At 45.3% G+C, this 25,789-nt stretch overlaps 1 protein-coding gene across 2 annotated transcripts in view; it reads right to left on the bottom strand.

The window, feature by feature from the left end:
- Nucleotides 1–25,789, bottom strand: part of luzp2 (leucine zipper protein 2) — a 146,399-nt gene that overhangs the window by 53,477 nt on the left and 67,133 nt on the right. For both annotated transcript variants that reach the window (XM_015338685.2, XM_015338686.2), the window contains exons 2-5: nt 17,443–17,560; nt 9,797–9,867; nt 7,163–7,244; nt 432–494 (exon numbers count right to left, since the gene is read on the bottom strand). In XM_015338685.2, the coding sequence (XP_015194171.1) occupies nt 432–494; nt 7,163–7,244; nt 9,797–9,867; nt 17,443–17,560 (334 nt within the window). The remainder of the gene's footprint in view (nt 1–431; nt 495–7,162; nt 7,245–9,796; nt 9,868–17,442; nt 17,561–25,789) is intronic.

The raw sequence follows: 25,789 nt of genomic DNA, 5'->3' as shown, positions 1-25,789 counted from the left end.
TGGATCTGAAGGAGTTTAGAGAAGGAGACTCTCTGATATCCTTGGGGAGAGAGTTCCAGAGTTTTGGGGCGCAGCAGGAGAAGCCCCGTCACCCCTAGAGTGTAGACGGGCTTGGGGGACAGTTAGGAGACCAGAATTAGAGGGGCGAAGGCTGCTATGTGGGGAGTAGGGTGATAAGAGCTCAGACAGGTACTGAGGCGCCAAGCCATGCAGAGCCATGTTTAAGAATTTGATACCTTAGATTCTATAATCAACCAAACAAATTCAATGGCATCCTTTCAATTTGTACCTTTCTTATGTTCTTAATATGTTCTTCTTGTATATACAGTAGACAGAAAGTAAGTAGGGAAGGGTGTAGTCTTGACAGATGAATTGTTACTGGATGTGAATGTGGAGACTGCACTTCTCAGTGGCCAAGAGCAACCCCTCACCTCCTGCTGAAGATCTTTGATGATTTTGCTCTTCCTTTCCATTTCGGTCTTTAGGAAATTGATCTACAAGTAAAAACAGAGAGAGATAAGGAGATCAAACGAAAGCCATTTCACCTCTGTGCCGCACATGTCTAATGCTCTACAAGACTGAAGGAAACAAGGGTGTCACGGAATGGAGTAGGAAAAGGTAAAAAAGAAAAGAAGGCGCACTCAGAGATCACAGAGGTGCTGTCAGGCAAAGTAAATCAATTAAGAAAAGTAGATGCAACTGCTCTACTCCAAAAAAATTAGTCATTTTTGCCTGTTGATTTCTGGGGTAGAGAGAGTGGCATCCAGTTAAATCTATTTTCCCCAAATAGAAAATGATTCATTTTCAAGCTTTTACATAAACCAGAAATGTTTCATCAAGCTGATACTCCATCCTTGGCATCTGAAAGGGGCAGGAGCAGCTGCAAAATCATTCCACAGAGCAAAAAAACACATAAGGAGTAATTGAAATGAGAGCAAAACAATTCAGGACACATTGTTGATCTGTGGTCTGCCTGCTCCCTTTGCTGAGATCCGGCTGTCCCCACAGAGCAGGCATGCACCGGAAGACAGATGGACACTGCACAAGATGACTGTGGCATTGCTGTCCCAGCCCGGAACATCACGAAGCTCACAGTGCGTCCACAGAAAGTGGCAGCTTGTGTGCCAGTAGGGAAGGAGAATCCCCACAGAAGTTCATTTCCTTGATTGACATGTGGGCCACAGCAGTAGGGTGCAGGAAGTGTTATACATTGAATCACACTTTCGAGGAGACATGGTGTCAAAGCAGGATCTGAGCAGCTGGGTTCCTGGCTTCAGAGTAGGAAATAGGATCATTGCTATAATTAACAATTGTTGAATATTATGTGTCGGCGCACACAAAGACACAGGATAAGGAAAAAGACATTCCTTCTCTAAAAGCATTCCTAATGATTACTTATGTATTTCTCAAAGGCACAAACATCTTTAGCACACTTGTGTGTGGTTCATCATTTCACTGTTCTACCGAAGGATTAAAATAATCAGATTCTGCTTCTCATTTTTTTTGAGCTCGGGTCAGGATCTCACAGGAGACAAACAGAGAAATTATTGTTCTCATAACAATTTAGCGCAGAGAAATGTTCTCCTTCAGAAAACGTTCAAGTGTTGAAGTTGACACCGCATATTACATTTCCAGTCTGGCTCAACCCCCTAATCTATCACAGGACAATTTGCCTTGTTTTATTTTTTTATTAAACATTAGCCATACCATTAATGTTTAATAAATGTGTTACGACAATATGACTGAAAGAAATGGATAATGATTTTCATACACAGCAGCGCACAGCTAGAATAGATGGCACTTTGAAGGAATATGGATAGTCATTTAAAGTGAAGGAAAAATGATGTTATGAATCTCTGTTGCTGTACAGATAAACAGAAAATAAAACCAACCACTGCACTATAATTACCTATCTGTCCGCTTGCCTGCCCTTCCTCCTCTCTCTTTCTCTGTCTGCCTGGTTTATCTGGCAATCTCTGTATCCATCCATCCATCCGGACGCAATTTTGAAAGAACAGAATGTTCCTAGCAAAGTAATATTGCAAACCTGAGATATGTCAAAGAATAGATATGGCAACCAGAATGGATTAACCCCTTTGTCACATCCTTGTAAAAAAAACGAAGCAGCTCCTGGCTTTTCCTACAAAGATTGCCATGGGTTTACACTAAACACTCCAGATTGCACAGTTCCAACGTAAAATGCAGGACAGAGGCTCAAACAGCAAAGATAATATGGACCGAAAACAGGCACCAATGAATATAACTAAAGCATAGTCTTAGAAAATGCACCCCTGCTTTCTTTTTATTCTTTGCGTTTTCTGTTAAGGCATATTGTACCCTACTTGTTTCCTCTGAAGGCCATGTCTTTAAGTGCTTTGGCTACTGTGGAATTTCTTGCACCAGGAAACCAAGTTTGTGCTGTACAGCCACAAACTCTTTTGCTGTACTGTTCTGTTTTGTAAGTGCTGCAATCGAAAAACGATCTTGGATAAAGCCGTCAGCTAAACAAACACATGAAGGACACTCTGATCTCAAACAGCAGAGGATATACAGTAGTCCTGTATAGTAAAATGTTCAAGGAAAGAAGCCTGCCTTGTGTGTGCAGACAGGGAGGCAGTTGTCCTCAAGGGTCAGAGAGGATAAATGCAGCCCCACATTGTGATCCCTGCTTCATGCCGAGCAGGTCACAGGCACTGTATTCTTTTTTAAACAAGAGCCTGGGCTTTGTGGGTGCGTGAATTTGTTTTCCTCAATACAATAGCCCATTGTGTGTGTTGCAGGAGGAAAAATTGCAGCTAGGTGAAGCTACAATGAAACACAAACTCTTGCGCCTTTCTAATACCTCTGCCACTTAGCAATCAATCAATCACTAGCGTGCAGGAAAGCAGCCATTTATATTGTACTCCTGCAGTGCTGCTGTGCGCAGCTCGCTGCCTAAGTGATAAGGTGTTTAAATGATTTCAATCATTGTTCCTGGCTACAAGCCCATGCAGGTACAGGAACTCCAGGTCTTTTAAAAAACAAGCCTGTGTGTTTGTCCATAAACAGCAAAGCTAGTCTCTGTCACGATTCCAGCTTTGCGTGCTGCTTCAGCCCCAGTGAACATTTCACTAACCAGCTGGAATGATACACCTGTGTAGGCATCATGTCGAGTTTGTCAGGAGTACTGAGCTCTGCGGTACCCAGTGAGCTTCAATCAGGAATGCCCACACGTGACCAGACTACAGCAGTGGGTACAGAGCGTATTGATCTAATCTAATTATCTCTCTTCTGCTGTGCCTGCTTTAATTTCCTTTTTTTTATGCGTGTGTTGTGTAGCGTGTTTGAATTCTGTGAACACAGTTCATGCATTGTTCCCAGGAACCCTTTATCAAGGGCACCTATAATTGGCAGTGCAGCAACCCTACTGTAGGTCTTGATTGACAGTTCGGTCCTGGGTGTGCCCAGATAAGCCCATAGTGAGCATGTGAGACCCTTTGGATTAATGGCGGACGAAGTTACCCTTTAAAAGGTTCTGTAAAAATTGAAATCCTGCGACTGCAAGGAGAAGGTAAAGGGGGTTTATTTTACTGTAGCACTCTTGTGGTGCTGTCCTGCAAAAATGACACGAGTCAAACAAACCAAAGACTGTCATTGCTTCTACATCTCTCACAAGACTGATGGTTCAGCCTTCTTTTTTTAATGCGGAACAAGTAATAGGTTTATTCTTATATAGTATATAGGTTTATTATATCTGCGCCTGTGGCTGGAAGGTTGCAAGTTCAAATCCCACAGCCGGCAGAGGAATCCTACTCCATTGGGCTCCTGAGCAAGGCCCTGAACCCCAACTGCTCCAGGGGTGCTGTACAATGGCTGACCCTGCGCTCTGACCCCAAGCTTCTCTCCCTGTCTGTGTGTCTCATGGAGAGCAAGCTGGGGTCTGCAAAAAGATAATTCCTAATGCAAGAAATTGTAAAGGGTTAATAAAGTGATGTTCTTATTATTATTAAACACAACGTTTCAGCTGTGAAGCCTTCTTCAGGTGTGAGAGCAATATCCTACATCAACACTCCCCCTGCATACAAGTCTAATTGCTCTTTACATGCCTGGGGCTGGCGCTAAGCTCTCTGGTGTTGTCCTGTGCATACTGAGAGTCGGTCATTAATACAGCAGTCGTGCTCTCCCCTGCCTTTCAGCTTCATGCGCAGCACAAGTCAAAACCTGCTCAGTGGCAGAGGCAGTGGAGTTGGTGCACAGTCCGATAAAGTCCAGAACTCTACTTTTACCAGTGCTAAGAGAGTTCTTTTGAAATGTATGTGGCCTGGGGCAACGCTGCCAGGCAATAAATAGTAGCTTTAGCTTAAAAAAACCCAGCATGGCTAGAGGCTATTTTACCACATGGCTCTATTCCAATAACCAGGGGCAATGTATAGCTGGTATAACTGCATAAACTGTAAGAGGAATAATTTCAGAGTTGGAAAGAAGATCGTTTTTCCCTTTGGGATTTTAACTATATGAGTATAAAGAGATGCAGTGCGTTAATACTTATGTTTTCCATTTCAAGTTTTCTTCATTAGCAGAAACAACGGGTAATTAAGATAGTGGTTAGATTTATCATGTTTTGCACTTATTTATAGCTAGGAAAGGATGAAAAGGGGAAAGAAGATGAAGTACTGTATGTATAATCGGCATGTTTTCTGCTTCCCATTAGTGTACAGCCAAATCAGGAGGCATCATAAATCTAAACCATCCACTGGTTTACAAACATCTAATGGCGCGTGTGTGGGTCTTAAAGGCTTCTTCACTGTTTTCTCACAATTTTCCAAAATACTATATGGTACTTATTACACACACTGCAGAAATACAGCCCATCCATCACCTCGTCATCCTACAGAAGGTTGCAGTAACTATCTAGCTATCATTTTAATTCTAGTGGCAACAAAAAACAATCAAGGGGAACTTACTTTTCTTGCTACAGTATGTGCTTTCTGTGAGATGAACATGCCAACTTCTGTTTTAAGGGACAACAGTAAGAGTAAGAGTCCTAAGCTTTTGCTGCACGAACACTTTGCTTGAAATGCACAGCAATAAAGTAATAAATATACAGTGATTAACGTCCTACCTCTACTGAAAGAGCAAAGTGCTTTGGGTGCCATTGACATTTATTAAGGAGCAGCAGTGTCACTGTAATCCCATAAAGGACAGGTCAATTTGAGTAAAAATGCCCCCTGGACAGAGCTCGGTTTGCCAGGAACCAGACTGCGAGACCTGCAATTAGCAACACTGGTAGCGGAGGAGTTCAATGTGGAGAATTAATGCTGGGCCACCTCTAATGTGCTTCCCTGCTTTGCATCTCCCCCTTTCAAATCCGAGAGGGTTTTGTCCTGCGATTCAAATGCTCCAGCGCAGATTTCAAAGGAGTCTTTTGTGGAAACCACCACAAGGCACAGCGAAATGAAAAAGCCTAACTAAAAGCTTTAATAGAAAAAAGAAACGTTTCTAAATGTTTTTTTTGAAAAGGTGAGTACCTTTACAAGGCAGGGATATTCAGTTCCACCACTAAAGAGCTCAGAAAAGTAAATGCTGTACCTCCTGCCATCGCTTGTGTTGCTACTATTACCAGCGTCTGTGTAGCATACATTTCCTTCCTCCACCCACTTCCTGATACTTGGCTCTGAGGATCCTGGCAGATAATGTCACAAGACACCACAGAGAACCAAAGAGGACTCACATAACGGAATAGAAAACAACTGCAAAATGAAGCTGAATGGAAAAGCCAGGGGCCCACACAGATTGTGTTCCTCCTTTTGTCACTTTTTAATATATTTCCCTCTATTAATGCTGACATCTGGAGAAGCCACCCCTCTTTGAAACTTTTGGCAGGTCAAGTTATTTTTGCAGTCTGTCAATCTTCACCGACTCTATCTATTCTGCCTGGGTATCAGTGGGAAATCTGAATGAGGCTTTGAGAATCTCTTTCACAGTTATTTTTAACAGCGGGGACTCACAGCTCTAGTAGTCTGGCACAGTGCTGCACTAAAGTTCCTTCCCCGAATGAGCGGGCAGAACCAGGCTGCTTCAAGAATATTTTTAAATAATGTAACGTATTGCTCAGCACAGACATTTTCGCTCCCGGCTTCTATCGCATAATGAATGGTTGATTACAGTACATGAAGTTGTAGATTTCTGGCTCTGGCCTGGTTTCTCTGACCTGGTCTCCTGACCTGGCCAGGGAGAATTTTGAACAAACATCTACTGCTGCACAACAGAAACCGCTGAAAGGCGGGACAACATCATTACGGATAGCCACTGGACCATAAGTAGAATGCAGACTCTTAAACCCCCATTCATGGAAATAACATGGCTGCACTCAGACTATAAAAACCTCTGTTGCAATGCGGGGCACTGTGGGACGTCTCATGCAGTGTTCTCTGGAAGTGACCATTTCTGTCACAATTAAACTAATCTCAAACATTCACTGGACTGCGCTGTGATTGCTTGCATTCTTACAAAGTGGCCAAGAGATTACTATGAATAGGCAGCTTTCCAACTAAACTGCCACAGCCATTTCACAGTGCTAAAGCAGAACCATCTGAAACTGCTGCTTATTCTGCCTCACATATTAACTCAAGCAAGCTGCCTTGGCTATCTGTTCTACCCTGATCAAGCCTCATTAGCCTGGTGTAGATGTACCTTCACTGGTCTGACGGATGTTATGAGAAACACTCCACAGAGTTAGGGTGTCCAGCAAAGGACTTGATGGATCCTGGAGAATCAAAGGAAAGAGGCAAATTAAACTGCACTTTCCAATGGCCTAGACAGGGCAGACAGCGAGGAAGGACCCCACACGTGATGATAGGCCAGATGGGTTTTCATCTGGACACAATAAGTAAACACCTCCAGATTCTGTCACAGGAAACGTGATCAGACACAAACGTTTCAAGCAGTGGAATACCACTGGAGGGACTAACGGTATTGGCAAACTGATACAGCTGTCTTACAGCAAACTAGCACAGCTGTCTTAGAGCTCCTGACCGCACTTGGCCTATGTCCTGAGCCCCACAGCTGCAGCAGCTCCTCTGGGCGAGGAAGTGTCCCAGATGGGCTGGGCGGGGCGGGTCTGGATCCCCCCCCCAGGCAGGGGCAGCGGTGGGCCAGGTTTTGTCCTGAGAGGGGCACTCACCGTGGCTTGCTGCTTCTCGGCCTTCTCCGCGGCCTCGTTGAGCTGCTTCTGGAGGGCCTCCTGGAGAGATTTCATCTCCTCCCTGCGGGAGAGAGAGGGAAGCCCGTCACCCACAGTGGGCCCTCACCCGGTGCCATCCCTTTAACGTCTCCTGTTAATTCCGAGACATTCCCCATCACCCAGACTATTTACAACACAATCCGGAATTTGCCCTTAGCGTGTTGCCCAGCCAAACTGCAAAGTTTAGAACCCCCTATTTTTTAGAGAACCAAATCGGCTTTTGTTTTCAGATTTTCACCAGCGCCAATTATCTGGGAAGCTGCGCAGAAAGCTGCCAATAACACAGTTTAAGGAAACAGGAAGCATCGCATCCTGCAAGGCAAATGTGCCACTGAATAAACAAGCCTCGATTCTGCTTTGGGCAATGCAAAAATAATACAAATCTCAATTTCTTTTTTTGTGTTTTTTTTCCACGGGTGACAATTCTCTTTGAAGCATCCTCACATCTGAATAGTGAGATCTCCCGGGATCTTTATGAAAAGGTTAGAAACCACTACCTCTGACAACCTGATTAGAAATGACAAAACGTGTACGTCTACAGGTTTTGACAGCGTCTCCTTTCGCAGTGCCCATTGATGGGGAAAGAAAATAGAAAGCTATTACACATTTGAAGTTTGAGAAATTGAATGCTGTCATTTCCTAACCTGGAGCTGCTAAAAGGCTTGACCTAAAGGAATGGCATCTGTTCCTATGGAGCTGTCAAGAATAAACATTTCAGCAGTGGCCTCGCAGGGGTGGAGAAGCACTACATGTGCTTATGATCAGGATTGCTTTTCAGCAAGGTCGTTTTTTTCAAAGATAAAAATGTAACCATGAAGCCAGCTGTATATAAAAGAAAGCAAGAAGGTCAGAAAGCTCTGTCTTCCACTAACGCAGAAATATTGGAATCAAACGTACAGGTATTGCAAGGATCTGCATTTATATGAACATCAGGAACAGCGCAGCCCACAGAATTGCACAAAATAGTCACGATACAGGATGTACTGTCTCTGGTCAGTATCACAGGAGAGACAACTTGCTCCAGCTCTGCTCTGTCACAATCCTCTCTGAGCTTTTCTTCAAGGTGATGAAAAGGGATGTGTAAAAGAATAACGGGTGAACACCAGCTCACCAGTGGTGTTGACAATGTCATGACATCGATTGTTTTAGATGGGCATAGGTGTTCATGAAGATACTCAGCCAGGGATGTGCGGGTATGAGAGAGGTTCAGAAGCCTCTTTTAGCCCAGATTATGGCTTTTGATGCTCTTCGTTCTGTCACTGTCTGAAAAGATGCAATAAAGCCAGGTCTGCTTTTGCCTTCAGTGATGCACTGGAAGCACATACTCTAACAGTCATGTCTGTTGTGAGGTCTCCTAAGCTATCCTTTCATCTCATGGCCCAGCACTCTGAGGAAGAGGCCGGGCCACAAAAAAGAACTTACTGAAAAGCAATCCTAAGTACGTGTAGTACATCTCTATCCCTACTGTCTAGAACTCTGGCAAGGGTGTCTAGCTCCTGACTGGAGGGTCCCGGGTTCAATCCCAGGTAGGGGCAAGCGATGGAGCTTGCTCTAATTCCTTCCAGATGGCTCCCAGGTCCACTCAGCCTGCTTTCCAGATGAGTACCGGGGGTTAATCCATCCGGGGGTAATAGGCTGACCGGAGCGTGATGCTGATCCCATCACCTCCACCTCCAGCGTCAGATGGTCAAGAAAAGTGGCCCTTGCCCCCTCTTCCACAAGGGCCTTGATGGCCTGGAAAAAGACCTACCTACTGTGCCTAATGTCTAGAACTCAGGAATCATGAGGTCCTGAAGCAGTCACATGATAGGTCAGGATAAAACAGGTCAGCTTCACGGAACTTGCCATTATCCATTATTGCTTTAGTGAAAAGTGTAATTACACTAAAAACAGTATTTTTCAATTACAGAATATGACTAAGCGTTTCCCAGTTTCAGCAATGCTCATATTCTGTTTCATTTTTTAATCTTTTATAGTATAGAGTCCAAAGAAAAAATAAAGTGTTTTCTGTCAAGTAGTTAAAAAAACCCCTCAGAGTTTCAGAATTCTTTTAATATTTATTCAGACAGACATCTGAAGCTCTTTCACTCCCAAGTGTCTTTAGTCTTTAAAAAATAAGAAAGAATCTGGGGGAAATGCTTTGTTTCTGACACTTCAGAAGGATTTATTAACTCTGTCCACTTTGTTTTCTCGGTTAAAAGCCTAGCTACGACTTTATGTCTTCCAAACTCGTTAACGTCTTCAGAAGATAAAAATGTTAATAAAATGTTAATGTTAATTAAGGTTAATAAAAAAAATAAAACTAGTTGATCAGTTATTAGGAAAAAAGAGTGCTATCAAGAGCCACAGATAGGATACCCTTCAGCACAACACTGGAATACAGTTTGGTTTAATTTGCAGAACAAAAGGAACTTGAAGCAGATCATTTCATCTCTCTGGGAATCGTTCTTAGCTGAGGTTTGGTGAAAACAAAATGACACCAAACCAAACATGATCCGCTGAAATGGCTTTTGGAGTAGGGAGACGAAGTTGGGAGGGGTGTGTGTGCGTGTGAGGAGGTGAAATTAGATTTACCTTTGCTTCTGGCTCAGCTCCAGAATCCTCAGGACGTCCTTCTTGGCCACGGTCTCATCATTTTTCAGAGACTGAAAGAGAGACAATAAGGACCAGTTATCCTGGGAATCAAAGAGTGCTAAGAACTTTTCAATCAGCTGCAGGCCGCAGCAGGGGCCCTTGAGCTGGGGTGCTTGAGTAATGAAATGGCGCGAGTCAAGAACAGAGTGACCTGCAGTCTTCACATTAATCTCCGTCACCTTCAAGTGGGCCACGCAGATACGCTGCAGGTGAAAGCAGAAAATGCCAAGAGCCTTTCAAAGTGAAAAGGAGCCCTAAGGAATGGGAAAACACAGTACACACCTGTACTGTGTGGCGAAAAGAAGCATCTGTGTTGGCCAAAAAGGCACATTTACAGTAACTGATGAGGGAGGCGCTTGTATCAGAACTAAGAAAGCAGATGGTTATTTCAGCAGGAGCAGCAGGAGAAAAACAGAACAAGCAACTACTGAGGAGGGTGAACAGGGAGGAAAGCATTTTCTGCCTTGTTTTTTCCGAGTGATTGTAGGGCTCGGAAAAACGTGTAGAACACAATTTTTCTGTTTTTTTTTTCCCTTGCTCCTGAAGTTATGTAAAACACCAGGCAGAGCTTAGTAACTTCAATAATTTAGGAAGGATTATATTTAGACTCCATACTCGGTCTTCGCTTTTCTTTATTTTGGAGTCCTGCGCTTGATTGAAATAGAGAGAGAAGGAGTGAGAGATTTACAATAATTAAACTGTACCACAGCACAGAGGCTGGGCAAGTAATACAGCCACAGCAATTAGTGGAGCTCTGAGAAGAAACGCTTTAAGTACGTCTCTCACAAAAAGACACATTGAACCCTACTGGTAAATGCCTATGGGCACTGTTCTTACTGCTTTCATAAAATGCGTCTAACTAACAAATGGCATTTTTAATGTGAAATGGAAGCCCTTTAATTTCCTTAAATTAGTTCCACTTGAACTGGATGCCGAGCCTTGTCGCAGAACCGTAGGCAAAACTGTGTGAAAACACAACCCCCCCTTCCCTGATAAACTAGTTCTTGTTGCCGGTGTTTGACAGCTAACCTGGGTTCGAGGAACAGCACCATGCACTTTGACAGGACCGTTTTTTGAATTGTCTCTGGTTCTCATGCAGATCGTCAGCACAGAACCCACGTGACACACAAGTCATCTGGCTGGTCTTGCATTTGAATCTTTAAGTCTCTAGTCACAGATCCAGTGCTAGCTGAACGTAAATATGATTGAAAGCATGAAGGAGCTCCTTTTCAGCAAACATTTATATATATATATAAAGTGCTGTTGTTGCTAAGAAACAGCTTTCAGCCGTGCTTATTTTTTAAGGGTGTTGCTTTGTGAGCCCATCACTGTTTGGCGCGTCTGAGATAGTCACAGAAAAAATAGACCACACAAAAAATAGAGTGCACACACAATGACTGCATTAGTGTTCTTTGTGCAAAGAAACGTCGTTGCAAAAGGGAAAGAAAAAAACAAACATTTAACAAATACTACATCTCCAGGGAGCTGACTACTAACCACGTTAGAGGTACAGTATGTGGCCTTAGATGAGCAAGATCTGTAGCAGCCCCAGACAAGGATACAATGCCACATGAAGACTCACAACCCCATGTTGGGCACCCTGAACTGCGCCCTATGCTCCCCTTGATGGAGAGGCGAGCCTCCACTTCAGCCAGTTTTGAGTCAGGGTCTGTAACTGGGGCAGAACAGACAAGGCCAATACCAAGGATCCATTCCGCTATTCATAATTCCATATAACAGCTACCTCATCCACTAAAATAACACCATTTTGCAGTAGAAATACTGAATTATTAAAGGCTTCGACAAGATTATTGCACAGCCCTTTGCCACACTCTTGAAATCCTTCAACACCTCGTTCAAGGACAAAGAGAACATTTAGCCAGCTAGAAAGAGCTGGCAATTCATTGAGAAGATCCTAAAGGTTCTGTTAGGTTGATGTGTTACTAATTTTACCTTTTAAATAAAACAAAAAATCCTAATATCCTCTCTTTTTGCCTGTGTTTTCATTTGATTTGAAACAAACACTAAAAAGTCCAAATGCCCCAGGTGTGTCAATGCTATCAGTCCATCTTAATGGTCTGATCAGCCTATTGATTGATAAAAGTTTGATGAAAGGGGTGTGACATTTCTCACGATACACCACTAGAGGGCCTTCTAGCTGCCCTCTCTCCAACCACTTCAGCGTGAGAATGTCTATCAGTACCACCTGGGTCTTCATTAGAAACCCTACATTACATTCTCCCACGATCTCTCCCTGTGTTCGTTTCAGCACCACAGCACCAGCTGAAGGGCCGTGGACGTCAGTTTCATCTCTCGTCAAGCCCTCTCCTCTTCTGTCGATTCTCGCAATTTTCCCTAATCCTTCCGGGCTCAGAGAATGCAACTCCGTGACGACAGGGCGGCTCTCTTCCTTCACCAGAGGTATCGACCCTCCATTGGTGCACAAGCAGTCACAAGTCCCCACACCATTACAGGGGCCATTGGCCCTTTCTCTTTTATCATAAGCCAGATCCGGCATCACCCGGGAGACCAAATTTTAAACATTGGTGTCCTTGCACGACCTACAGGTTAAATTTTAAAAACCGAAACCTGAAGTCCAAGAACCTGTTTTTCTGCAGCCCTCTTTGGACAGGCCTGACCCTGCTCCTCCTCCCATCATCCCTACAGGACACGCCCCACGATGTTCCCTGCCCCCTCCCTCCACTGACTCCTTTGCAGAAAAGTCATGGAATAGGCTTGGAAAGGAAATGACTGTAAGCGCAGATCTGTTTAATGGGGTAATTGCTTGTTCTCTCAGAAGAGGTTAACTGCTGTTATTCCAAACAGATTTTCTCCCCGGTGAGTCAGTTGTGGGCTGACAAGGCTCGAAAGGCTGGCAGGCAGCCCAGGGGCGATTGTCACCCGGGATGAGGCTCAGGCTACCTCGCGGCCGCAGATCCCCGCAAGACTGGGGGGGCATTGTAGCGTGATCACCCGCTGTTGCAACACAGAGGCAGAGACCAGGTACAGAGGGGGCAGAGGCCGAGACTTTCGAAAATGAATCTCATCCTCCTGAATACTGTGCTTGCTATTACTTCAGCTGGAACATTTTGCAGTGCTATGCAATGCTATTAATACATACCAGCTCCCACTGAGCCTTGATGGTACACTTCATCAATAAGAGGTCCAAGAGAATTTCAGTTCCCCTGACCTTTAACTCCTTTAATACAGTAACAGATTCCATTACACTAAGCCGACAGAATTCTAACTGATTTTGATCATTGCTGAACTGTGGATCTGAGACACTGACAGATGTTTTTGAACCAAACCTATTAGCCAAGATTGCACTGAAAAAATTATTAAAGGGAATAATTGTTATTTCCAGGAACATGTCTTCTTTAAAGCTTGCCACTATCATATTTATTTGATGGCCCTGGTTCTTAGAAGCGATTCATTAAAACTCACGTGGAATACAGTGGAAGTGACTTTTGTAGCCGTTTTAAGGCACCGATTTATCAGAACATCTTTGATATCACAAAACAGGCAGCCCACATGCTTCTTACAACCACAACTTCGTAGCGCAAAAACATCATCCCTGGAGAATAGGAAAAACCATCCTATTCCTTACCCTGTCTTCTCTCTAACAAAGAATAGTGGATCAAAGTTGTCTTCATTTTTTCTGGCTTTTATGTGACCTTGAGAAAAACTTCCCAATTTCTAATTAAAAAAAAGCATTTATAATGGCAGTGGAATGGACCTTCGCTGTGTATCAGCCAAGAGCAGCAGTGGTGAGTCGATGGATTCATTTCCCGTCAATATGAAGCTCTCAAGTCCTCTGCGCTGTTAAATACACCATCACCTGTGCTCACGGAGCCGGGAAAGGAAAATCATATGCCTGCAACTCACAACTGGCAGCCCCACTGAAGCTCAGCAGGTGTGAGCCTGGTCAGTACCTGGATGGGAGACTCCTGGGAAAAACTAAGGTTGCTGCTGGAAGAGGTGTAAGTGGGCCCAGCAGGGGGTGCTCACCCTGTGGTATGTGTGGGTCCTGATGCCCCAGTATAGTGATGGGGACACTATACTGTAAACAGGCGCCGTCCTTCGGATGAGACGTAAAAAAACGAGGTCCTGACTCTCTGTGGTCATTAAAAATCCCAGGGTGTTTCTCGAAAAGAGTAGGGGTGTAACCCCGGCATCCTGGCCAAATTTCCCATTGGCCCTTACCAATCATGGCCTCCTTATAATCCCCTTCTATGAACTGGCTTCATCACTGCTCTCCTCCCCACTGAGAGCTGGTCTGTGGGGAGCGTTCTGGTGCACTATGGCTGCTGTCGCATCATCTAGGTGGGGTGGAGGGGAGACCCCATTACCTGTAAAGAGCTCTGAGTGGAGTGTCCAGAAAAGCGTTATATAAGTGTAAGCAATTATTATTATTATCACCTGTGCTTTTGGAGCCGGGAAAGGAAAATCATTTGAAAAGCTCCCGCCTGCTGGCTCCTGGATGGGCAGTAGAGGGCGCTCGTCTGGATTACAGGTTGACCTCTTGCATCCACACATTGATGAGTTGGCTGTGTTAGGAATCCCTGGTGGATAAATACGAGGATCCTGTGCAGACAAGGCAGGCGAATAATCCAATACGATAGGCGAGTTCGTGGTCCAAAGGAAAAGGGTGCATCAGAAACCAGGAAGAGCGATAGAAGCGAACAATCCGAAGCAAGAGGCAAGGTCGTGGTCAAAAGGGGTACAGGTAAGTCGTAATCCGGAGAGAACACAGGAGGCAAACAGTCCGAGACGAGAGGCGAGGTCCGAAGTCGAAAAGGCAGAAGGGGAGTCCAGAATGCAGAATAAACGAGGTACGGGGAAAACACCAGGTAGAGCTCTCAAGGAGTAGACTCAATACCGAGCAGCGGGAAGCAGGTCAGGATGGTATAAATATCACGGTGTACTGCACGGTCGAGTGTTTGCAGGTGGGTTAACGCGTGTGGCGGCGCTCGTTAATAATTACCTGCTGCTGGTGCTGATTAGATCGCTTAAGAGTTGGTCTCTGCTGGCTGGCGGTCGTGACAGGCTGGGCCTCTGACCGGCTGCAGCAAGGACCCCCACACAAGCAGGACCGCTTCACACAATAGGCACAACCGAGAGCAACCCAGCCTTCATACTCACCCCAGCCATTGGATTGGAGAATTAACTCATACCCCGGCGGGACAAGGCAGAAGTCGTGGACCACTGGGACACAGTGGTCTGCAGTAACGCGCGAGGCTAAGGCTGTACCAGACAACATGGACATCACACTGCACTCCTCCTCACTAGGGGTGCTGGGCTGGAAGGCTGACCAGGATAGGCACAAGTTTCTGTGCAGCCGTGACTCCTGGAACATGCAACACACCTACAGTACCTGTGTGCCAGTGGATGCCGGCGGCTGTGGGCACTCTGCGGAAATGGGTGGATCACTGGGCTGGGGGAGGGGTAGAATACAATCCAATAAAGGTGATCCAGATAGGATCAAGCACCGCCGCTGCCTCACGCCAACACTTCCCACTATTGGAAACATGAGGATCGTGAGTGGTGAGCCAAGTTCGTTGACCTGGGGTGGCAGGGGGATGTGTGTGCATAAGAAATGAAAGTGTTTGGCAATTTAACATGGAATATTATGATGTCGCAATGTATTCCGATCGCAGAACTCCAAAGAGCATTGGTATTTGATGATGCGTCGGTCAATTTCGGAAACTGGCAGTCTGAAGGCAACGCATGTCTTTCTGGGTTTCCTACTTCAGAAAAAGGAGCATTCAAAGACTGTGACTATAGTTCTCCCTATTACCAGAAAGCTGGTTCGTGAGTTATTGTGCAGCATTTCTAGCCCTGCTAGTTGTGCTGTTCTTCTTCAGGTGGAAAGGCAAGGTACAGATTTCACATCAGCACTGCCTCACTACAGTGTCACTGGATGAATGTTGCCTAAAAATCTATTAAGTGTAAAACAAATCACAAGTTAACAATAACACGTGTCAAATAAAGAACATACAAATAAAAGACATACAGTAGTCACGGTGGTCAGTCATTATTTTCCTTTACTTAGTGTCATGATCGTGCCCGTATGGCATCTCTCGGCTAGCAGTTGCCCTGGGAAACCGTCACATTCTCACGAGAGCTTTTCCAGGGCTTGCTGCATAAACCGAATTCCGGTTAATTACCAATGATTTCATTCCCTACTAATTACTCAAATTCTTTATTTAAAGCTCCCATGGTGCTCCTTCGTTGTCCTTTTCATCCCCTTCTAGTTTTCAAATCTGCACTTTTTTCTCCCTCCCGTTTTGATTTTTTGCCATGTCCCGTCTGGCTCCTGTTCTCCGGTTCCCCGGACAGATGCCTCGGCAGCCCCCCCGGGTCTCACCCTGGATCCCAACACCAGGATTCCGCTCCGAAGTCAAATTCCCCTTCTCCCTTTGGGGGGGCTCGGGAGATTCAGGATTTTGTTCCAAGCATCCGAGATGTCTGAGCGTCCTCCTTTTTTTCCCTGGGACCTCGGCACAGGATTCGGCTCTGCAGCCGAGGCTCCCCAAATCCATGGGTGGGCTGGCTCGCCGGGGATGAGATCTCCAGGGTGGACGCTAACCACTCATCTCTTGCCAATGAGCCCCCTGTCCCAGTTCCTGCCTGCACGGTGATCCCAGACCTCCACCCTGAATTTCCTGGGCTTTTCCTCGGCTGGCCTCCCTTCTGTCCTCATCCAGGAGGCAGCACCTGTCATCCAGGAGCCCCGGGCTCTCCCCGTGCAGCCCTGCTTCCCTGTTCCACATCAATCACTCCTTTCAAGGATTTCACTGTGCCCTGCAGTCCTGCTTCTCCATTCCCGTTCAACTCCACTCCAGGTTTTCTCTGCGCACCACCCTGAACTCCCTGGACTTTTCCCCAGCTGGCCTCCCTGACTGGGATGAGCACTTTGATTTGGGGCCGGCGCTTTGCCATGTCGGCCTCTCTCTCTGCAATCGCCAGGGATGCAGACAGCCGGTATCTCCCGGACCGCTGTGCTTCACTTGCAATCTTTTCTTGCTGACCTGTTTCACCGGCCTGTCCTTTTTGTTTCCATTTTTCCTTCCATTACTGTCCGGCCCGGGCAAATTAAGCCCTGCCGGCCAGTAATTAATTAGTCTATTATCACCTTTCTGTCTTCGCTTTCACTTTCTCCCAGAGCATCCTAGCACTCAGTCAGTCGGGTCTCCTTGCATGTTCTATGACTCTCTGGTCACTCGCACTTGGGTTCTGACACAGTTACCAGCCGCAGTATTACACTTAGCCGCTTAAATCACATGTATTTGGAAATTCTGAGTGTGCACGGCTCACTGCAGGACCCCTGAGTTTAATTCTCATGAGCAAAAAGAGGTTTGTTCCTCTTCTGTAGTCTGGGTGGCAGCTGCAGTCAGCTCTTCTGTTACTCCCAGGGGTCCCTGCTCTGTGAGTGGCTGCCCTGCTCCTCCCAGCCACCGGGGGGCGCTCCCGCTGGGCCTCCTCGCCCATGCCGTTCATCGGAGGAACACTCAGAAGCACCCGTCAGCACGCGCTCATTAACTCCCATCAACAAAACAAAACACAAAAGAAACGAAGGATCTGACCTGAAGGTTTCCCTTGATGCCTTCCAGCTCCTTTGATGTTTTGGAGAGTTGACGAAGGATGCCACTCCTCTCCATAAAAACTTCTTTCAGCTTCCTTTCCAGTCCCTCATAGCTCTGTCTAACACACAAACGAAAGGGGAAAAGCAGGACATTAGACCATTTATTTCTGCTGCTTCCTGAGCAAATTGCTTAGTAAGCACTGCATTTTCCCTCTGTTGCAGAATATCAGCTGGGGCAGAGATAGCCTCTGTGCACCTTTCTGGGACAGAGGAAAAGTCATAATGTTTAAAAGGCTGAGTGATACAGAAACAGACCAATATTACTGCTCTATTGTCATTTTGAACAATTTTCACTCTTTTCTGTATAGAATCCAGGTACCCCCTTGAAATGGGTCTGTAAATTCTTTTCGATATAGATCTTCATTTCCGAACCGGAAATACTCTACTCATTCAGGAGAACGTTATTGGATTAAGGAATTAATGCATATCACTGCAGGACAAAGCAAAAGTCCCAGACCAGTGGCAAACTGTGATCTGGAGTTAAGCACGTGGCTAGGGCTGTACCAGACAGAGCATATTACACTGTAACCCTCCTAACAAGAGGTACCAGAAAGAGAGCTAACTATCCCACTGTAAACACCAATGTAACATAAAGGGAAAGCAGTAAGGAATGAAACATAGACAATCCTAACATAAAATAGAAACAAGAGGACAGCATTCAGTGACTCTAGTTCATTTGTTTGCTAGTAACTAAATTATCTGTGTCTCATCTAGCCATTTCCTTGTAGAAGCCAGGATATTATCTTCAACAACAGAGGAAGAAGCTTGGTCTACACTCCCTCTTTCTACTAAGAAGTGCCTCCGGTTCTCGGTTTTAAATGCAATTCCATGTATTTTCCACTTGTGTTTATGTTTCACTGTTAAATCTGAATATGTCCACAGGGTAGAATTTTCAAGCCTAAAAATATTAGCTTGTGAGTCCAAATCAGGCACTCCTCTCTGTACTGATTCCAGAGCATCAGTCGGAGATTTCTTTGCATAGTGGTGACCAAATTTCTACATTATAATCTGTTCTAGGTCTACAGTAACTAGTTAATTGTACAGTTGTATCACGACATCCCCTTGATTTAAATTCTGCGCTACCGACTATACTGTACATCCTGTCTAGTAACACTGTACATATTTTAAAGAAAAACTAGCGTTAAGAGGCGAGACAACTGAGTTCACCCAAGAACAGCAACTGTGGTTTAAGCTCCTATCTGTGACCTTTTCTGCTTTCCTGAAAGGAGATGCCCTGAGCTTCCTGTCACGATTGTAGCCCCTCCCCTTTAAGGGCGCTCCAGCTCTTTTACTTTTGAGTTGATTTTGTGCACCTGCCCCCTGTTCCAGTTTCCTATCCAGCCCACCTTAAAAGCCAGACGCTCACTCCGTTTCAGGCTCTGCATTGGTTACTGTACCAGGCGAGTCTGGGACCTGTAGCGACTGGTCCTGTTCCCCCCTTTCCCCCCCACCGACCCTCCACCGGATCCCGCTCCGGTTTTCAATCTCGTTTTTCTTTGTCTCGGATGGACCGCCCAGCTCTGGACATTTGCCTCGTCCTGGATTTCCCTTTGGACTCCCTTTTGCACTCTTTGCCTTGGATTCACCCCCCAGAACACCTGCGCACCATGGACGCGCCCCCTGTTTTCATTCCCGAGTCCTGCATGCTTTCCACCCACCCCCTATTTTCCTCACTCTTCCCCGGATTGCGTCGTCTGCATAGGGTCTGGAAAGAACACCTTCGTTACGCTTTCAAAGAACTGAGACACGTCTTTGATTGAGCTGCAGGTTGGCAAGAGTCATAAGAAATGCTGGCGAACTGGGGAAGATGCCGTTCCCCAGCTTCTCGTTCCCAGGGACGACTAATTATTTGAGTGATCGGGCACCAATCACCCTCCACTCACTCAGCCGTCAGCGGAGATTGAGATGTAGGAAGAGGACGGATTCACAGGCACTAGGCTGTAAGCTGGCAGCCTGGCATGCGATTTACTCCAAAGCAGAGGCTTTAATCAAGGGTGCTGCTGTGACTGTGACAGATTTCTAAATTGAATGGCCTTTGAGGTATTTCCAAGACTCGTGCAACGTTCTGAGTAATTTCCAAATCTCAGATTAGATCATTTTTTTTTTCCTCAAGAGTGCAGAATTTTATTTTTAAAGCCTTCTGCTGCTTAGCTGTGAACTGCACTGAGGCAGAAGTGATTAGGACTTATCAACCAGACGACTGCGGTTTCAAGTCCGCTGTTGGACTTTGGAGCAAGGTGCTTCCCCTCAGTGAAATACCTGCTGTGAAAGAGCGCAATCGTTTATACCTTCAGAAAGAAGTGTCAGCCAAATCATTAAGAATGGGCCTTTTTATTAAAACAAATAAATAAAAACCAGTAGTACCACCTTAACTTTGAATGATATTGTAGTGTGTTTGTTGAGGATGTATTATATAAACACGGGTGTGGAAGAAATGCTGACCTTCTGGGACCCTAAGGGGGGAAATGTCATATATTAGTACTGTAGCTATTTTAAAGGATGGGGATGAAATGACAATCTGATAAGCCATGTCAGTGAAAGAAAAAAACAATTTCTGGCAATTCCTGCCATGAATAACCTCCATTGTGGCCATTTTCTTTGCTCCTTATGTTATGATTGCTTTCTGAGCTACGGCTTTCTGCTGTAATTTGCAGGAAGAGAGCAGCGTCGCTGGACAGGGAGATTAAAGAGGACGACAGAGCCGTGCGTGGCCCCACAGGCACTGTGATCAGCATCGCTGAAGGGCCGCGGCACGATGTGTACCCAAGGCGTCACTGCTGCAGAGGACAGAGACGGAGAGGAGAAAATTGTCTCACTGGGTGGAAACCACGCGGCTGGCTTCCTCAGTCATCTTGCCAGCTAGACGCCACAATTCATTTAGTTTTTTTACGGCTTTACAGCCATTTGTTTGTTTTTTAGTCTCGATCGTGGCTTTTATATCTTATGCTCAGTGTTTACGTACAGTGCATTAGTATTTGAACGGCAGATTTATGAGCTGCAGTAAAATACCAGTTATTCTACTCATAGACCTCTTCAGATTCATCCCTTAAAGTCCTGAAAATGTCATTTTTTATTTTGGAAAAAAAGCAGAGCGGCTACACTAATGCGACATAAAAATGTAAGCTTTACTGCGGCGTAATAGTGAGACTACACAGGGCCACTGTCCCACGCTCCATCCGAAATGGCTGGACCCGGCGTTGCTAATGACAGTAGCATTCCGACTTCTCAATTTGTAGCTGCGGAGTACACACTTATTCTTTTGTGCTGGGGAGATGTATTTGCACTTAAACTGTGACACCCCAACATTTTGGCTATACGATAAAGAAATTGAGAGAGCTCATCTCTGAAACAATGAACGGATGTGTTTAAGAAACGGCTTGCGTTTAGCTTTTGAAACCCAAAAGCAGAAGCGGCTCTGTAGCAGCAATGGGAAACAACAGTAGGAAGACCTCCCAAATGCACTGGAGAATTCGGTAATTCAAGAGCCCTTACACAAAAAAATACAAGCCCCGTAAAATAAGAGGTGTCACAGTACTACATAGTGCTAAATAATATGCTTTTGTTTTAAAAAAAAGAGGCATTTGTGGAAGGGATTGAGAAGGGGTTGTGGTTTGAGCACATTGTTTAGAAACAGAAACAGATTCAGAATTAATTATGCTTTTTCCAACATGATTCATGCTACTATAGTACAGTTTATGTAAAACAAAGAGTATTTTCTGCGCTAAAAAGAGATTTTGCTGTGTCGAGGAGTTGCAGATTATAATCTGATCCTTATTCTTGGTATTTTGGGAAATTCAGAGCACTCTGTTGTTTTAGAGAGCGACAAACACGCTGGACTTACAAACTGCATCGTAAAAATCACCGCCATCGTTCAGCCGTTAAACAAGCTACAGACATCGATCAATAATGGCATAAAACATCTAGGAAATAAAAAATTATATCTATATTACAAAACCCATTCCCATGTCATTCATGTCCAATACTGTTTATGGGCTGGTGCTCTACCCTCAGGGGTCAGGTTAATTTTTTTAAACTGTTCGGGAGCTACTGTAGAACAGAAAGAGATAGAGGACACCCTTACAAAATCAGGGGGAATTATAACCTCTTTCTTCAGGTCATTGGGGCTGTGATCACCTGAGACTCCAGCAGGACTCTTACAAACTTGGTTTACTTGTTCAGCCTTCGATTCAAAGCAAACACATTCCTGGACTCTGCAGCTTGCAAATCATAAATAAAGGGCACATGACTGCCCAAAGCTGTCACACTGTGTATATAAGTGGGTGATTAAAATTATTCAGATCCAGGAATTGTTTTCCCTATTCTGCTCCGGTCATCACTAATTGGAAATCATCCAAATTCTGAATTTGTTCAGAGTATTCAGAGTAACGGCAGCAATATATCTTCACTCAAATCTCTTCTGCTGTTCCTGTGGGCGAGATCCCGTTCTAGATTTTGAAAAACACAAAATTGCGGTTTTGGCAATTTTTGGCGGTTTTGGCAGAAGACTCTCGACCGCACTGGGCTTTTTTGAATCGCTAAAACCAAAGATTCCTGGCAAAGCCCCAACCTCTTCCATTCCCTATGCAGCAGACAGAAAGTTTACGACGGAGCAGGTGACCAAAGCCGTTTTCTAATCTCTGAGCCCTGGTAAACATCCTCCTTGGATTGATGTCTCCCTCAGGAACACTGCGCTGGCTTGTCACTTCGGCCTTTCTTCTCCAGCTTGAATAATGGGAGGTTGACCCAGCTGTGCGATCGAGTGGTGCTGAGCTTTCACAGGGAAAGGGAAAGTTTTCTGTTCCTTTCAGTGGCTGAGCGCTAAACACTGTTCAATACAGAGCACGGAGTAATGCCCTTTCCACTACAGCAGAGACGCCGAGCCGAGAGCACCAGGGTTCCCAGAGTTTTATCGATTTACTCCAACGTTGCTACCTAGCACAATAGCCCTAGCTAATTATTATTGACCTAATTCTTTTTAATTCGAGCTAATTCCTTTACAGTGCTTTCACCCCGAATGGATTCTGCTGCCAGAGCCTGCTGGCAGATTGCAGGCAGCTCACATTCAAACTGTCATAATGGCTTGTCAGACTGCAGAGAGAGAGAGAGAGAGCACCAGGCGAGGGATCGCCAATTTTTTTATCTCCCCCTAAAAAAACCCTCCTGACACCGAATGCAGAGCAAAAAGTAACGAACCAGGCAGCATCAGCAAATTCTTATGATCACAAACTCTGCAAGGCCTGTCAGCTCCGTTTTCAAGTGATTAGAAATGCTAATAGCCTAGTGGTGCAGAAATCCAGCAATAAATTTCCTTGCCCTTTTCAGCGCGGATTTATTCATTTATGTCGGGATGTATTGCACTAGGCTCTATTGCCAGCAGGGTGTAAGCTCAATTTGCTAGGATTTAAACCCATTTTGCTGCAGTTGAGCCCAGCTCCTGTTGATAAGTAAATATATAAAGAAAAAGAGCAGCTTGCAAAGAGCTGCAGGGGTCTTTGTAGAAGTAGCAGTGGCCTGCTGCTGGGTGTGCCGGTAATTTTCAGCAGGTCCTTCAGGCCCGATGCTCAGCACTCTCGGGGTATTGTGCCAGACCGCTCTGCTGATGAAAGGTGTTTTCAATAGGGTACATATGTTCTCTTTCATTCCTACTGTCTCCCTCCGTGGAATGGCACTTTTTACACACAGGGCTTGGTTATAAGAGGGGTTGAGTTATAACAAGGCTGCAAACAAGAGGAAGCCATTTGGCTCATATAGTTTGTTAGGCTGCTGGCAGCTACGGTGAGTAATGATGGATCTTTCTTGAGAGAAGCCAGGGCATCAGGTTTTCGACAGCTTGGCTGGATGGCTTGTTCCACACTTCCACAACTGTCCAGATAAAGCTGTCCTCAGTTCTAAACTCCCGCCCCTGTAGTTTGTGCTGGTGTCTGCTGATTCACGCGCCTCTGTTACAGTACATCTGCAGAGGTACTCTGGTGTGCCTTTGCCGGTGCTTTTGCATGTTGAATTTTGAAAGCTTGAATTGGGTCCCCACAAATTATAATAATGATAATAATTGCTTACACTTATATAGCACTTTTCTGGACCCTTCACTCAAAGCGCTTTACAGGTAATGGGGATCCCCTCCACCCCCACCAGTGTGCAGCCCCACCTGGATGATGCTCCAGTCCTCTCACACACACCAGCTCTCAGTGGGGAGGAGAGCAGAGTGATGAAGCCAGTTCAGAGATGGGGGTTATTAGGAGGCCATGACTGGTAAGGGCCAATGGGAAATTTGCCCAGGACACCGGGGTAACACCCCTACTCTTTTCGATAAACACCCTGGGATTTTTAACGACCACAGAGAGTCAGGACCTCGGTTTTACTTCTCATCTGAAGGACGGCGCCTGTTTAAAGTAGAGTGTCCCCGTCACTATACTGGGGCATTAGGACCCACACAGACTGCAGGGTGAGCGCCCCCTGCTGGCTCCACTAACACCTCTTCCAGTGTTAGTCCTCCATGTGCAGCCTTTCAGGATTTCAGAAAGCCGACATTCATTTGATTCTGGGAGTGTGTCTGGTTGTTCTCCTCCAGACTAATTCCAGAGCTTTGTAGTATATTGGTGACTACAGTTGCACACAGCATTATATCTGAGGTCCTATTAGCGCATTGCACAATTTTAACATAACCTCCCTCCTTTTAAGATCTCTCTGCTTTTCACTCTCTGTAATGACAGTCTGTTTTCCTCTCTCATTACCTCCCCATATTGCCTGGAACAGGGAGCTTCAGTGAAGAATTTTACCTGTCTGCATGTAACACTGCACTCATCTACGCTAATTGTCATATACCAGATGTTCGTCCTGCCCTAAATGTTGTCATTTTGAATTTTCTTTTCCATCTCTGTAGTGGTTGTGTATATATCCTGATATTCTGTTACCACCTTCGAACGTGACTAGTTCTCTGTCGGTCTACACCAGAATACCAGATGAATACCCCATGCGGCATTTGTCTGGAGCCAACCGGAAACCCCATTACATCATCTCCAGTGCTTCACAGAAAACAAACACATATTTAAATACCTGTCAATGGGGCATTAATAATCAGTACACTGCAAGAAAGAACACATGTAAAATGCAAGGAAAACTTGCTGTTTTACTCTAAGACAAGCTACCGGACCCAGCTTCAGAGAAACCATCACTTGCTGTCAGACCTACATACTGGACCCAAACCTTTCAGGCTCGTCTTGACCCAAATTGTTCAATTAAAAATAGAGGTATAGCTACAGTAATGAGAATGAAGTATATCATTCTCTATATTGCATCTGTCCTACAGTATATTGTTTTAACGAAATAGAGGAAAGAACGATGCTGACATTTAATAAGCTATAAAGATGTAATTCGATCAGCTCTCTCACTAATTAACACCTACAGTAATTTCTGCTAACAACCCCCCACAGCTACAAGCAGCATTATTAGTGTACGTGGGGCGTTTAATGTGTGCAAAATGGGACACCGAGGAGAGATTATTTTCAGCAACGTGCCCCTTTGACCCAGAGAGCACCATGGGAAAAAAAAAGCTCCGTGTTCTCAAGCAGTTGAGCCTGTCCCACCCGCAGCCGAGCGGAGCTGTAAGTAGAGAAGGCGCGTCACAGGCACGCGCACTCCCGCGCGGCGCGGCAGGTCCATTAATTGAGAGGATGCAAAGTAAATAAGATTTTAATGAAAGGGACGCGAGTGGCTCGGAGAATGAATACGTTTCCCCCACGAGCGCGACAGCCTGACACCCGCGTACGAGCCCATCAGTCAAATTTACTGCGGCTGATCTCGTATCATAGCCGAGCTGCCGGCGCCGTAATTGTGTCGCCCAGCAAAGTTTCCAGGACTAAATTTGAATCTCAACTTGTTTATTGCTTAGGAATTAATAGGACAAGACAAAGGGTATGAGATGCCTATTTGGATGTAATAGAGCTCTGAATTTATATAAATGGAGGTGAAACACGGGGCTGGCGAGCAATTTTTCAATATGCAGAGGTCACCTGTGACACCAGGCTCGTAATTGTTTGTTCTCCCGCACACTGTATCGATCGGGTCCCCGAGCACAATTTGAATGTCATCTATTACAACTGCGGATATTCCTGTAATAACCTTTCCATCACAAAGACAGAAATCCGTGCTTCTGTGAAGACGCTCTCTCTCCCCGCCGATGCTAGCCCGGGTTCTTGTGCTGAGGCTTTTAAGCACAGCAGAAGGAGAGAGCTTTTCCACTGCCTGGGTTACAAGTTTTTTTTTTTTGTCTGTGTGTTTGAAAGATGATA

This window comes from Lepisosteus oculatus, chromosome 21 (genome assembly GCF_040954835.1).
Source record: "Lepisosteus oculatus isolate fLepOcu1 chromosome 21, fLepOcu1.hap2, whole genome shotgun sequence".
Taxonomy (NCBI): Eukaryota; Metazoa; Chordata; class Actinopteri; order Semionotiformes; family Lepisosteidae; genus Lepisosteus; species Lepisosteus oculatus.
Note: the sequence above shows the minus strand (reverse complement) of the source record. Positions and strands in the feature narration are given on the sequence as shown.